This window comes from Ambystoma mexicanum, chromosome 4p, assembly GCF_040938575.1.
Source record: "Ambystoma mexicanum isolate Mex_15411 chromosome 4p, UKY_AmexF1_1, whole genome shotgun sequence".
NCBI lineage: Eukaryota > Metazoa > Chordata > Amphibia > Caudata > Ambystomatidae > Ambystoma > Ambystoma mexicanum.
The window spans coordinates 95,620,507-95,636,861 of NC_090927.1; the positions used below are offsets into that span (position 1 = coordinate 95,620,507).

General features: G+C 44.4%; 1 protein-coding gene across 1 annotated transcript in view; it reads right to left on the reverse strand.

Annotated features, from left to right (window-relative positions):
• Positions 1 to 16,355, reverse strand: part of GPN1 (GPN-loop GTPase 1) — a 320,660-nt gene that overhangs the window by 279,970 nt on the left and 24,335 nt on the right. Inside the window, exons 2-3 of the mRNA XM_069605436.1 lie at positions 4,680 to 4,773; positions 1,551 to 1,590 (exon numbers count right to left, since the gene is read on the reverse strand). Coding sequence (XP_069461537.1) covers positions 1,551 to 1,590; positions 4,680 to 4,773 — 134 coding nt within the window. The remainder of the gene's footprint in view (positions 1 to 1,550; positions 1,591 to 4,679; positions 4,774 to 16,355) is intronic.

The window sequence follows — 16,355 nt, forward strand, 5'->3', positions numbered from 1 at the left end:
TCTTCAACCCATTGAAAAACCACAGCTGAATATTTTCTGCTGGAAATCTAATAAAGAAATTGGTCTGTACGCTGTTGTGGCATCTCCAAGTCCCTTGTAGATTGGAACTACGATTGCTTGCTTCCATGAAACTGGATAACCCTGTAGCTCCAGCATTATGTTGAAGACAATCATGAGAACAAGGGACCAGAATGTTTCATACAATCAGTAGAGCTCCAAGCGGACACACACTCTGGCCCATGACTTTGCCCATGCATGCACTCACATATGGCCTCCAACACTTCCTTATATTCAAAAGGAGCCTTGCTAGTCTGTACCCTGATCTGCCCTTTGCTTCCCTGGCCTATTTTACCAACAAGGTCCCCTGCTTTGGTTCCGGCATGTTCTGTTGCCTCGAAGACTAGTGGGTCACCACTAGCCCACTTCATCTGCTACATGGGATGTGCCAGTGTGCCTCCACCATGTGGCCATTTTCTGTGGCTGGCACATCATAATCTTTCCCGTTCTTGTTGTTGCTGATGTCTTTAAGGGCTCCATTAGGTTAGATTTTCATTTATATACAAAATCAACTTCACATGCAAGACACCCCCACCCCCCCCCCCCAACCTCCCGCCCACCATTTTCTGATGGACTTGAGGATTATTTGTGTCCTTTTCTTTTACTCTTTTTATGGGTGTCATTTTTCTGACTCTCCATACTTTTTTTTTTTAATTTTACTTTGATATAACTTTTTGGGCTACTACATTTTACTATTACAGCACACAGCACCCTGTTTCCTTGTGCTCACTACTGTTCCCAAGGGTAGAAGGACACTTTTTAACCCGTCCAAAATTCCCATTGTGAGATCAGCACACCTCACCTTATGTGGAGTGGTGAGGCGATACTTATAGCTCAAAGCCATACCCAGGTTTGTCATTCCAACAGACACGACAGTCACAATTCTGCGTGAAAATGTCATGTGAAAAATGTCACCAGTGGGGACTTTTTCCTAACCCCTAAAAGGTAATCCTAACCTTCTATAACTGCTTTTCTTAGTCATTCTATTCTAAACTCCAATCCTAGAATATTTGTGGAAGTTCTGGATAGTAGTCTGGCTCAAAGTTTCAGCAAACATTGCCCCAGGCAACCTGTTCACTGGTGACATTATCACTGAATACCACAGTCAGAATAAAAAAAACAAACAAGGTAAACAGAATAAAAGCAAACTTAATTGACTGCTGCAGTGTCGAGCATAGTCTAGGAGGACTTGTCTATAACCTGGATGGCCACGTCCTTAGAAGATCATACTCGCTAACTAAATTAGTTTAGACTAAAATGCAAAAAGGTACCCCAAAGCTGAATGATCAACAAATATGGGAGGAAAACAATTCAAGCGCATTAGAGGATGTATAGAACTGACTAATTGATTTGGTAACATGGGGAAAACTGAGCAATAAATACAGCTATCACTGCACACCAAGACTACCTGGTTAAACAAGACCATTTAAACACGACTGAACTCCTAGCCGACTTATGGCGGTGGGAAGACTAATGGACCTTGAAAAGGATACTGTTTCATGACCTCCTTATACTTCACTGTATCGCGGATATCTGTAATTAAAAGAAACGGTTAATAGATCTCCAATTATTGTAATTATTACAAGAGAGTTTCCATCAGGAATGCCAGACTTTACATTAAGCACAGCACAGGAGGTTAGGATGTGGTGGGCAACAAAACCAGTACTTGGGAAGTGTTTGGTGCATGGAGTACCATATACTGGCGTCAATGGAGGGCCCACACTATGGACCGTGCAATAAAGGTCAACCTTGTGGGTATTGGAGAGGAGGGACTCAAGCTTAATGAGGTTGTCTTCTCAACCATCATGGGTAATAGCAAAATCTCCATGGGAGAATAGGGGGAGGGGGGTGGGGGGTGATGAGCAGCGGGACAGTCTATGTTTTGGGACTGAAGGATTTAGTCTTTGGAGAAGAGGTATCGGGCACATTGCGACGTACACTTGAGATGTTCCAGGCATGGACTGATGTGAATAGTACAATGAGAACCTTGTAAACTGTGGACCAGCTTCTGCTCATTTCTAATGAGCGACGAGCATCTTGGAAGATGAACCAGATGGAGGTTGCAATGACTTCAGGGTTGGAGTGTATGAGGCTGTTGCAGTAGTCTAGGTTAATAACCCAGCATAGACCAGGCTCTTATTGGCAGAGTGAAGGAGGATGGTCAGAATTTGAGACTGTTTAGCAGTGGTAATAAGTGGAGGTTGTGTGACTGGAATCTCTGCCTAACGATTATCAACTTTGGGGCCCAACAATGGCTCCAAAAAAAAAAGGAACTTTTTTCGAGAGTATTTGCTAAGGGGCCAGTAGATTACGTTGGAGAGGTTGGACAATAAGCAACATGTAGTAGTCATTTGTGACCGAGTGGCAGAAGGAGAAATGAGTAAGATATAATGTATTATGCAATATCGTCCTAAGATATTGTGTATAGTAAGAAAAGAAGGGGTTGTTAGACAGCACCACAAAGAAAGCTCACTGGTCACAAGGAGGAGAACCAGGGAGCGGAGTAAGAACGTACAAAAGACAGTAAGGCACTGCAAGACCCAAGCTCAGCATATGGTGTCTAGAATAGGCTGTGATTGACAACGTTTAGTTTCAAATGTACTTTTATAATGTGAGAGGAGCACATTGCTGTCAGCAAGCTAAAATATTAAACCAGAATTAAGTGCGAGTCAGGGTGTGGAGGGAGGGGGCAGTGGAGATATTACAGAAAATAATTAACCAAAGGAGGACCAACTTGAGCTGAAAAAGATCACCCCTACCCAGTCATACGTCAGGGCCTAAAAGTGGAGGGGGGGGGGGTTGGGGGGGGGGGGGCACACACTAAAAGATTTTGTTGCAGACACAAAAACAAAAAGGAATGGTGGCAGGGGTGTGACTCCGGTCCCAGCTGCAGTAAGCACCAGGATGTGGCAGAAGGGTATTCTGGTAACTGTAGTCTGGTGCCAGCAGGATCCAATCCTTCCCCATTTTTTCAATATTAGCCCTCATATGGGTTTGGGGTGAGGTGGGGGGGGGGGGGGAACAGTTATCAGTATGGCGCTCCAAGTCAGGCGTGTGTAGCTCTGGAGCCCCAGTTAGATATGCAAACAAAAAGGAAGGGTGGCAAGGGTGCGACTCTGGGTCCCAGCTGCAGTAAGCTCAAACATGTACTCCTCATAGCATGCGTTCATGCCTTAGCAATCTTCAGGGAGGCCGATTGGATTCAGGAGTTCAGAAGACAGCAGTTACAAAGCGTGTTCATCAGTAAAGATTGATGACTGAAAGAAACATTTGGCTGAAACAGATGCCAACCACCTTATCACTCTGGAAGCCACTTGCCTATCGATGGCAATGCCCAAGTTTAGAACGGTTTACCTGATTGGCTGGAAGGTTGGGAGTCAAGTAGTGCAGGGGGTCGACACATGAAGAGTTGTTTTACTCGCACTGAATTTTGAGCAGAAGGAAGAAAAAAGGATGATGCGGATAGAGGTGCTGCGCAAATCTAATTAACTGGTGATCATGCACAAATGCTGCCTCAAGGGTGTGTATTCATAATGCAGGACATTGCACTAGTTGTTTCCAGTGAAGTACTGGTCAAGACCTTTAAATACCAACCTTCAAGGGGGGGGGTTCGAATAAAGAAAAAGTGAGGAGCAAAGGAACACATTATTTGAAGGGGGGTAGGATATGGATGCAGATGCCAGGATCTATGAAGCAGGTAAACTAGGCACCCGACAGTAGATCTCATTTGGACTAGATCGGATTTCAGAGCAGGAGTGAAATATAATGAATAGATATGAGAGGCAGAGAGGTTGGTTAACTAAAGAACAAGGGAGCGCTCTGCGGGTGATGCAGGAGGGAAGATCGAATGGGAATAACGACCTGGGTTGCAGGCGGAGGACTAAGCAGGATGAGAGCAGAGTTTGGATCCTTTGCATCTTTCTCGAGACAAAAGGAAGCAGAGCCATTTGCAGCATGCATCAAATCCGACAGATGCACAGGGGGATAGGAAGAGGCTCTCCAAGAACTTGCAAGGGTGTGTAATGGAAAGCGACAAAGCAGGGTGGGAGACGGTTCATAAGCACACAGGCTAGGGACATTCTGCTCCTGCTGCCATCATCATTGGCAGCAGATGTCTAAGCTTTATGAACAGGTGGTAAAGTGAAGCAGAGTATGCAGATCCCAGGACCTTTTCATTAATTTATTTATTTTTAACATGCTGGATAAGCAGGTGAGGAATCAGGGAGGCTGGTAGCGCAACAAGAGGTCGCTAGACAAGCTCACCCTGGGTAAAGCATGGATGCTGCAAGTAGCCATTGTCTAAAATAAATATATAATCATTCATGTGTGTGTAAAAGGCCATTTTAAGAAAGTGATAGCAAGAAAACTTGTAAATATTGATGGCTGATTACGTCTAAAAGGCAGAAACAGAGTGAAAGTATGGAGAAGAGAGCACTGTTGAGATGGTCAACCAGTGTGCAGTTCATGGCCCGTCTGATTTTAAACGTATATCCCCTACCACCTTTGTCTTTATACCAGTGTTCAGCTTTCCAATCAATTTGAGTTGCTTAACCGTAGTCCATAAAATAAAAAATAAAAATACATTTTGCCCTTCTCTCCAAAGAAAAAGCATTGCCACTTACCAATGTTGGCTGGGAAAGGTATCTGGTGCACAGCTGGGTCAAGATTAATGACATATGGTGGAGAATCCTTGGAGTGCAGGTACGCGGTAAGCCTCTGGAGGGATGTAGATAAAAGAGATCAGACAATCAAACATGTGTTCCCATGACCCACTCAGACTTTACTGAAAAATGGCTTCAACAATATACTCCTTTACATTGTTCCAGAAAAAGGAATAAGCACAAACTCAAACCACCCCTCAATCCCACTTTAACATGGCGCAGGCACAAATATCCATAAAACTGCTAAAGCAAATCCCTTTCCATAGATGCATACCTTGCACATGTGTACTCTTGGTTGATCTCAAACAGACAAACAACCCAAACAAAAAAACAACTCTGTGGTGTACTGTTCAGATGGATTTCTAGAATCTGGCCTGGTAGACAGATTTTAGGAAGCCACCCTAGTTATAGTGAACAGGGAAGTCAGAGCTTATTGTTAGGTTTTTTTTTCCACCTGTGTGAAGATTTCATAAAAAAATCTTTATATCTTCCTTGGTATAGAGAGCCCCAACTTCTAGAATAAGTCTGTACTACTACTCAAAGGTTTCATAGTATGGCAGAGCAGCCCTGCATATTTTAGGAGATGCGAGTTGCAGGTAAGTACAATGAACTCAGTAAATACATAGACCCAAAGAAACTTTTACACACTTATAGTAAAATAGTAATGTATTTTATATACACAAGGATAAACTTTTTTTCAGGTAAGTAAGCACAATTTCAAACTAATCAACACAACAGAAAACAAATGCAATACTTCGGGTGATAAGTTAAGATTTGTAGTGTTGACGACAACAGTCCAAAGTACGCAAAATCACTTGTTATAGCCAACTCAGAAAATATTCTGTTGTAGGAATAAAAAGGGTTATTCAACACCAACAATGGCACGTCAGTACTTTAAAATATTTGGACTACTTTCCAGAGGCATAAAGGCTTTACAAGTCCATCCCCATCTAGTTAAGATTTCTTCAAAGAAAGATTGGAGGTAATGCAGACAAGGCACAGATTCAGAAAAGGAAAGGCTCCAGAGGATTCTTCTCTTAACAAACCAGCAAGATGCTTTTGGGGGACCAAAGGTTTTCACAGACCTTGGCAAAGGCTCCCTATGGGTGCACAAGTATGGGCGAACACTCAAATCTCGGAGTGACAAAATGACTTGCGGTATGCACCTACCACGGGTCCCACAGCACCAGAGGAGTAGTGAAGAAGATGCAGATTTATTCTTTCACAGTGCAGCTGCGGTGGACCCGGTCTCCTGTTCCTTGGTCGTGGTGACTAAAGAAGGGACTCTGGAATGATGTCACAGCAGCAGTCGAGAGAAAGGAGTCACAGCAAAGGATTCTTCGTGCTCCAATGTTGGTCTGCAGTCTTGGCGCCTTTTCACAGGCTCCAAGGAAGAGCGATTATCTTCCGAAGGATTCACCTCCCTTACACGGTCCTGTACTCTGGTGAGGGGATTCTTGCTTCTGGAGATCCTAAAGGAGTCCACCAAAGTTTCAGGATAATTTGTTCACAGGAAGACGATGCACTGCAAAGCGGTCGCAGGTCCCAGGATATTGGCGGTTTGCAGTACAGGAAGGTCGCAGTACGCTGTGGGATGGCTCAATATATTATGTCTTATTAGAAATGATTATGCCGACCAGTCCAAGTACTCCTCTTGAGAGCTTTCCCGTCGACTTGAAAACAGGACAGGACAGCAGTGGTTCTTCAACAGGCCACACAGGTCGCTGGAAGGTGCTGCAGGGGCGTTCGTCTTCTTCGGTTCTTCTGTTCCAGTCATCGACTTGCCTCAAGATCTTCGCCTTTTATCCAGGAACCCAACCAATCAAAAGCCATGCAACATTCAAACTTTGGGGGGGGGTGGAACGAGGGTTGGCCGTCACTTCAGGAATGCCAACATCCCAATTGGAAACGGTCCCAAGACAAAGAATAGAGGAGTTCGCACTCCTCCTACACAAAGGGTTCTCTCCGAAGACAAAAGTCAAACCCGGATCCCCCACCACCCAGGATGGCAGCAGAAGGGCCAAGACAGGATATGCAAAGAAAAATGGTGATAAAAGAAAGACATCATTTTTGGTAAATGGTTAACCTTCTGTGTGGAACCCCAGCTGTGGAGACAACCTGCAAGCAAAATAAAATTCACAGAACACGTCCTCTGCCACCAGCCATAATGTTATGCTCGTCAGTGTAACATAAATATTACAGGAGCAGCGAGAAAGCGGATACAAGGTAAACCCTAAGCATTCCACATAGGGTGGTGTGTGCCGATAACACAAAGGGAAAAAGAAGGATAAAAAGTATCCTAACCTTGAGAACAGTAGTTCAAGGAAAATACAAGAATATAAAAAGGAAAGCCCAAAGGGCTTCCAACAACACTGAACAAAGGGAGCTGTGTGCTGCAAATGTGAAACACAGATGTCTTAAAGTATGGAAGAAAGCAAGCAGAGTGAACAGAGTTCCCAGAGTAAGAGCAAAAAGAATGAATGAGGGTGCAGAGGGAGGCTCCCCCAATAAGGAAGAATTGGTGAAGTCACACTGTGTGAGACTACACAAGACTATCTGCTTGGTATTAGGTAACCCACCTTTTGGTATACATGTCTGTACTACACAAGTTGGTAGTGTGACAACAGCCAGGCCCATCTGAAGAAGGGTAAATGTGAGCTGTAGATCTGTGCAAATGAAATCTGTCAATACAAGTAACACTTACACTCAAGATTTCAGTAAGCAAACTTTGGAATCACTTTTCAAAATCAATGAAGTTGGTGAATACACTTTGGTTATGCTAATACATTTCTCCTACACGCTGAAGTGACTTCAATAACAAGGATAGTGTTGCATTTATCATAAACAATGGTATACTTTTTCGACTGTTTCAGGAAGGAAGGGTTAAGGAAATAGAAAGGTTAGAACATACTTTCTTATACAACAGGAAGACTGTTTGAATCCTCTAATGAAGTCTAGGTAAGCCTTTCCCAGCAGTAAAAAGTGTTCAACAAATCAACCTCTGAAGGGACAAGCAATGCCAAAGTCAACTGGACAAAGTCTATAGTTCTGATGCACTTCTGGGATAAAGTCTTTCACAAACAATAGTTCAAGCAAATCACTTAAGAAGCACGTGCAGCTAAGCCTGTGCAAGGGGAGTTGAAACTCAACTCAGAAAGGGTAAGCCAATGTAATTCTCAAGTGAGGTAACACCTTAAGGCAATAAGGCAAGTCCCCCCCGCCCCCCCCCCACCAAGCCCATAAAAGTACCTCTGGTTTGAAGAAAGTGGTCCAGCTGGATTCCAGCTTGCTACAGCCAAGCAGATCCTTGTTCCCGAGCCTCAGTCGTGGGGATAAGAGGGAGGATGTCTGGCAGGCTCCTGTGGTAGTACTCGGGAAGGACATCGGCAGCTACGGGCTCCTCAATTCAGCACCACTTCACGGTTTCAGCACCTCACAAACAGCACTAATGCAGATGGAATATCTCTGGTTGGACTTTCCTTGCTCCTGGACTCTGTATCGGGATTTCCTTCTTCTGGAGTATCCTAGCTTTCAGCCGGATTTGTTCCGCAGACGTTGCACGCAGTTATGGACACTCGACCCCCAGCATTGGGCTTGTGCAAGACTGGAGTGGCACAGCAAGTCAGGGATTGCACCAAAGTGGAGTTCATCATGGGCTAGTTGGTCCCACCAGCCCAAGGGGAGAAGTTGTTCCATCCGGTGTTTGTCGATATGAAAAAGGAGGCAAGCACAGCAATAGGGCTTAACCGGGCACTTCGAGGTCCAGGAGTTTGCACCGGGCTTCTCGTCAAGATTTCTTCTTTGGATGCTTCTTCCAGCGTCGACTGGGTAGTTCGGGACCACACCTCCCTTTCTGTCCTTCCAAACACACTGGAGCCAGGGGCAGGCTTCAGGGCTGAAGCCTGCCAAAGGCAACCCACACAAAGGGCTGAAATCCATCTGAACCTACAAAATAAAAGAAGGCCAGAAAGATCTCAAAAACAGAAAAGGGCGAAAAAAAGAAGATGGGGCCATTTTGACAAAATGGACACCCACTAATGCTGTACTGCAGCTGAGGGTTCAGCCTGCAGTAAAAAAAAAAAAAGCATACTGGTAGTAAAATGTTAACCACAGCCACCAGCCATTTAAAAAGCAGTGAGGGTAACTAAAAAAATGTCACATGAGAAAGTAGGATAAGGGGCTACTAGGTAACCGCCCCCCCAGCACTCCACATGAGATAGTGTGCAGTAAGATCAATTTCACCTTACTATTCTTGGGAACAGTAGTTCATCCAAGGGAAGGTATTTAATCCTTAAGAGAAGCCCAAGGGACTTCTTAGTGACACTGCACTGCGGTGCTGTGTGTCACTATACAAAAAGCAAATCCCCATGGAGTTTGTCAGATTCCAAAAACAGTTAAAACATAAAATCCTGGACAGGGTGAAACACAAGAGGGAGCGGGGAAAAAAGGTCCCACTCACTCAGGAATTAGAATTTAAAAGTCCTAAATACAGCAAAAGGGCTGGGGGTCTCCAAGGTGGGGGAGTGGGAGAAATTAGCACAGAAATGAACATTCTCCCCAACATCCCCTCATTCATGAGAATATGATTATAGTTCCAGAGTCCAGCAAAACGTACCCAGGATCTCACAGGTAGAGGGGATTTGGCATATAAATTAATAATATCCCCAATCAAGGTAACTTTTTCTGTTTTTTTTAATGCTTTAATGCAGAAAGTGTGTTTTAATGACGGGGCGTTCGTATTGAAAGTTTTCCATTTGTTCACCGTAGAACACAAATGAATAAAATGTAAGAACAAAAACGTGGAGAAGAGGTCAAGCGATTCTCAAGAGTGTGGGTGTGGGAAGGGGTCCACAAAAAGAAGCACACAATTCATTTTAGACTAATGTATAAAAATACACACAAACACACACACACACACTAAAGAAAATCAAAACTAGCAGGTAAACATACATTCACCATAGGTTCTTAAAATGCATTCAAACGACTTAAATAGTAGAAGAGTTAAGTAAATGAATGCAATGAAGATGGAACTAAGTCACAAGTGATTTTCCCCCCATTTCCGCAGTCCAATCCCAAAGAAGAATGGGGCCTTTTACCCAAAGGTCACAGTATCCACAATGCATCTGCAGAAGCTAAGTTACTTGTGTTGCTGATTGTTCCAAAGAAGAGATGCAACGAATTAACTAGGCAAGGAAAATGTGTTATCTTTCAGATACCAATGTTCGACGACCAAAAAGGCAGAGGAATAAAAGGTTAGGATACAAAGAGACAGTTATCATATGAAGAAAAGGGCATGGGTGGGGGGGCAAATACTTCCCTCCCAACTCAGATTTTCCCCAGGTGACTATGGGTCGACTGTGGGAAGAGGGGCAGGGAAGTATGTAGCTAGCGGAGGTTGCATTTCCTACTGTTGGTTCCGGAGAGAGGTGCTCACCGAAGCAGGCCTCTTCAGGACACTTCACAGGAAGTGGGGAAGAAGGAGAGTTCCAGTCACGGTTGAAGAAGCTTCTCCAGGACAGGATCCCTTGAGGCACGGAGGCTTAAATTCGAAGAGAAGGCAACTTGTACCATCAGTTGGTGACCACCAAAGTTCTGGGTGCAAATGCAGAACGGCGATGTTTCTGCCGAGATAGCCCACCAGATAGCAGGTCAGTCCACCACGTGGTCTAGGGACACTTCTGAAGGCTCAGGACGTCTGGATCCACAGGAAGGCATGGAGACTAGTTGGTCCCAGTAGTCCAAGTGCTGAATCACTGCTCAGGGTGTTCGGCAATCAGTTAGTTAGGGCTTCCCCTGGCAAGACACAGGAAGGTATGCCAGGCCTCTACATGAGGTTACTTCGGATTTTCAGTCAGTTGTTAGACTACAAGGGATTCTTGGTTCCAACGTTGATCCGAAGAAATGGCTGCAGCAGCAGTCCTCTTATCCAAAATCCAGCCTGGATGCAAGTCCAAGCCCACCAATGGTAAGGATCTACACCAGTCAAACCGCCAGTGGTTGTTCAGTGAGGGATAGCTATTGGTTTCACTCATGCTACTAGGGGAATGATTGGGAATTACTTGCACATTACTGCGTTATAAAATATTGAGTAGATACTGCAAACTGCCATGTTTAAGCAATTGTTTCCTGCTGTACGAGGCACAGATTTTACAGAGCATATCTTTGTAATGCAAGCTTCTCGCCCAAGGACCAGGAATGCTTGCTTTTAGTCCTCTCGCTTCCGGCGCGTTTCCCTTTTGGCATACACAAGCGTATTTTAGGCTCTCACTTTAAGGAAAGCGGCATTAGCAGAAGGAAGTCATCAATGTGAGCGTCCTCACTTGTCTCTGAATGAGTAAATCTTTAATGATTATGTTCACCTTGACTAAAAGTATTACGATACGCTGTCCTGTCTGATGACATCAATAACAGCTGGTATCAAAGGATTGTATAATGAGGCTTTGTTCTCCGCCAGCAACATTGTTTCAGGATAATTCCTTGTCCCAATAGAACTCCCACTGAAATGCATGTGTTCTTTGGGATATAAGAACGGTGCACGAGGGAAGGGGGTTCTCATTTGAACCTATGTCTTGTGCCATTGTTCGTTCTGTTTTGCTATTGCTTTTGCTAATACATTGTTCACCAATCCACCAGAATAGTGAGTGGCCTATTTTTTCCCACTACACCTCAGCCCAAGATTCTCTGGCACCACAGATGTGAAGTGGGGCCGGACCCTGTTCACTTACACGCACGGACGCACGCACACGCACACACACACACGCACACACGGCAAGGGCACGATCTGAATAACAAGGCCTAGTAAGATCATTTATTTAGTCCTCCTCCGTCTTCCCTCCCTTGTCGCGCCTAGAAACACTGGTGTACAAGCGCATTATAAAATGACTTATATCATGAATTTATATGGGATTAAGAAGGAAGAAAGGAAGGCGGCCAGAATACAATATGGCGAGAAACAAGTGAAAATCTCATGGCGTGGCCATTTTAGGGCACTAGCCACGTTTAGTAGCCATACACAATAACGCGGATGTGCACACTAGAAATGGACACAAATATTATAAAAATAGAATGGCTGCCACCAGCTTGTCTTTAGGCACTTATAAAAGTAACCAAATATTCCAAGTGTAAAAAGCTAGGGTGATACGATCCCCTGGTACTCTTGGTACTTTGGAAATACAATGGATAGCAACCCAACACGGAGTCACAGGTTAAAGCAATGGTAAGGTGGTACTTCTTCAAACTAAGCTGCTTAAAACACATCATGCCATACCTGAAATTCACATACACAGGACCACAGTAATGATCTCATTGGTATTGAAGACTTGACTACAGCAACAACCTTTACCTTGGATTACAAGAATATCAGATACATGTGCATGACTAGACGACTCCAGGGAACGAGGACACCTGTCCCTTGGAAAAGTGGGGGATGTATGAAGCCCTATGGACAGGTAGGGGTCATCCTGGAGACCATGACCCATTTACTTGTCCCATTGTTTAACAGGTAGGCACGTTTGTCGATCAAATGAACAACTGCACTATTCTGGGCCAGTACATCAAGCCCAGGGTGGACGAGGCATTGGATTGCCTGATGAAGAGCAAGTTATTTTAATTTCGACATCTTGGGAACAGCTCCGATCAGAGACAAATGCATCCAGTGGACCATAAGAAGACTGCGTTCATCTACACAGACTTTTACGCATTTGCCAGAATTTCCGGCATGCCCACAATGTTCCAACACATTACGAACAAGGTCGATGACATGAACCTCAGGAAGGTGCTGGTTTACCTTCATTAAATCTTTGTGTTCGGCAGGACCATAGAGGAACACAACAGGAGGCTTGTGTAGGTGCTGGATCGCATTAGGGAATCAAGGGCTTGAAAAGTCAGTTGGCACCCCCAACTAGTGTCAAGTAAAGCATGCAGGGTCTATGGAGATGGCATCGCTGGGGCCCTGGCAAAGAAGTACGCCCGCCTCACTTGGCTTGACCACAGACCATGGAAGAGTTTGATCTACACGAAATTCTGCAACTACTACATGAGGTTTGTTGCAGGATTTCCCAACATCGCCCAACCAAGTACGGGCCTCACTAAGCTATATGAGTCTACCCAGAAAAGAAAGCGGAATTCCATTAGTCCCATGGCACACCTACATCCAGCCCAACAGATATGGGGTGTAAATAGGCAAATACTCCACCCCATAAAATAGGAAATGGACACATAGGAGCCAGTCCCCTGGCTTTCTGCCACATAGCTCCATTATCATTTTTGGATCAGTTAAATCCATAGTCTCAGAGGAAGAACCTACAATTATTACTGCCTGATCCGAAGTGGTATAAATGTATCTTTTAATGGGCATGCAAAGAAGTGTTTATTACAAAAAATGTAACTTGTTTACAGTTAAAAAACAATTACTTATTCAATACTGCCATTGAGGATGGCACGTGATTGATTTTTTTTTTTTTTTAACGGAGGAAAAGTATTTTACAACCAACTTTGAAAAATAGAGAGTAAAATACTCCCACTGCAAAATCTTACCTGGGGCCCTGCCTATATCATCCCTAGGAGCCCTTTGGCGGGAGATGGACAAACCGATGCCAGCACCCGTTCAAGGGGCTCAACAGACCCTCAACACACACCAGTCCTGATGTATACTGATCTGCATCAGTCCTAGATCCTGCAGGAGGACCCAAGTCTAAAAGGTTTGGGAGCTGTTCTAAACCAGGAGGCCAACAGCGATAGGAGACCCATTGCTTTTGCCACATGAGGTCCGCATGCAGCAGAACGTAACTACCCAGTCCACAAGTGGGAATTTCTAGCATTTAAGTGGGACATTAGAGAGGCGTTCCAGGATTACCTCAACAGCATCAGCTTCACGGTGAGGGCTAACAACAGCCCCCTTACATATGTGTTGAAAGTCTGCAATGGTGGACAGTACGACAGACTGTCCATACAATTTCAAAGTTTGATCCGGGAGTACCAACAGATACAGATGCCCTCTCCAAGCCTTCGTGCTCTGCCGAAGAATCGGCTGCATCCACCATGTGGAAGGAGCAGGCTACAGTGGGCATCAGTGCCATCTACCAAGCTGCAAGTCAGCAGGAACCAGACCGAACCAGGGGCGTTGTTAAGGAGAATTCTCAGAAATGTGCCAATTCCCCTTCTACCTTGGAGACCCCCAGATCTTCGCTGGACTTCAGAACTTTTACATTTCTAATCTGGAGAGAATGAGACCTTTTTCCCCACTCCCTCATGTATTTTTCTGTGATTTGGACACTGTTTCTTTTGACTTTGGAGTCTGACAAACTCCATAGGCATCATCTTTTACATCGCATCACACATCGCATCACAGTGCAGTGACACTGGAAGTCTTTCAGATTTCCCAAAGGTTTAAATACATTCTCTTGGTGAAACTACTGTTTACAAGAGCAGTGAAGTGAAATTGACTTTACTTGCATGTTTGTAACTTTCTAGACCCAGCACACACCATCTTACAATAGGGTGCTGGAGGGGTTACTTAGTATCCCCTTTATCTAGTTTCTCATGTACCATTTTTATGTTACCCTTTCCACAATGAATGGCTCGTGGCTGTGGTTTACTTTTTCCTAACGCGGGCTGCAAATACAGCTGCATTAGGACACCAATGGGAGCGATTTTGTCTGCGCACCAAGCCAGGTTTGTTTGGTCTTTAGCGGGATACACTGGTGAAGCTCGCCTCTGGCTTCAGCGTGTCTGGCAGGGGCAGGAAGTGAGGGGGGTGCGCGAAACTCCCTGTGCCCAATCCCCTTGGTTACAGGAAATGTACCCAAAATCTGATTGGCCGGCTGGCTGTGCTGTGTGATTGACAGCTAGGCTGCGAATATGGGAGAAACCTGCATAAAAGTCCAGGTATTTTGCTTAGAAGGCAGAATCGACCACTGGACGAAGAAATCCGAAGAAGAACTAGGAAGAGATGCCTGCTGCAACTCCTGGACTGTTGGTTTGCTCAGTGAAACCTTGCTGCAGTGCTGAAGCTCCAAAATCGCCTAGACTAGAGAAGCCCTACAAGGACGACTTCTCCCCTTGGGTTGGTGGGACCAAATCGACCCCAAGACAAGCTCATCTGGAAATCCTCTTGGAGCTGGCTGTACTTTCATTGCTGCTGCAGGAACCAATTAGAGCAACACCAGAATCAAGCGAGTGCCTTAGTCGGCCCTAAGCTTTTGGAAGATCCTCCGGACTCCCAGGCAGCAGGACTGACCGAGCCGGAGCCCCCTCAGCAGAGTGCAGGTCCCCTGATGCAGTTCTTCCTAGACTTGTTGCTCAATTAACATCGGCTGTCCCGACTCCCTGAAAAACTCTTCTTACCACAACAAAAGTCACACATTAGCTAACTTGTGGGGCTGGGAAAGGGTTAATTTACTTTGCAATGGGGGTTTCCTACTTACCCGTTTAAGAAATGTGTGTTAACCTTTGTTTTATTCACCAAAAACCTTTTCTTTGACACGAAACACAGTAATGCTCTAAATGTACCAGTGATACATCAATGTCCACAGTGTCCTAGTTATTTAAGTCACCTCAGGGTGTAGGAAGTGTCTGTGTGCCATCCCAAATGAGTATCTACTGATTTACTGAAACTGAGAGTGTGTATTTTTTGAAGTATATTTTTGTGTTACATATATACATTGCTCCCATATATATTGCTGCCCTCTAAAGAAGGCTTATTCAACTGACTGTTAAATTAATAAATGATTGGTTAATCAAGAAACCTTGGGTGCAAGTGTTTATTTCAATACTTTTCACTGTGAATCTCTGTGTAAAAACCCTACAGCTCACATTGACCACCCTTAGGGGTGTCACGGTATGGATTTATGGACGGTATGATAACCTTCTTGCCAAGTAACGGTATACCACGGTTATCGCGGTATAGCACACATTAAAGTAACCTTAAATAATACTTTGACACAATGTTTTACTTTTCTTAACAGACTTACACTACAAACAAGAAGTCGCCTTTGTATATAAATGTGTTTAAGTAGAAGTGACAAAAGTGGGCACTTTGGTGTTTCCAATTAACAGTCCTAAAAGACAAACTCCCTTCTTCATGTACTGAGAACACTTTGGTCGCACTGAGTGCATTGCGAACACTGACTACATATCACCAGGGAAAAGAAGCTCTATGCCCACGCTGGACAAATATCTGGGCGAGGGTATAGGTGGGCTGGAACTTCATACCTTTCTACTGAAGTAGACCCCCCGCACCCAAGTCTTTGGGGCCCCTTTAATCTTTAAAAGAAAGCTTGTAGCATTGTTTAAGTGGTCATTTATGGTTTCAGCTCCACAACTAGGCTACTTTTCTTTGTTCGGAAATGCAGAGGACAGGTAACCTCCCTTGATAATCTACACACCACACAATAAGGCACAGGTGGAGGCTTTGTCACTTCAAATGTATATTTGGCGGCCAAACATAAAATCGCTCCAAAAGGTGATCAATAATCAGACCATTTTTACCCTGCTTTAAGCTAGTGGGTGTGGTGGGGTAGTGATACATTTCGGGATTATTATTCAAATTGATATAACTAGGGACTTCACCCATTGTAGTATGTATTAGAAAACACATTCTCCATTATAATCTGTTACAATCTAAAATGTAATTTATAT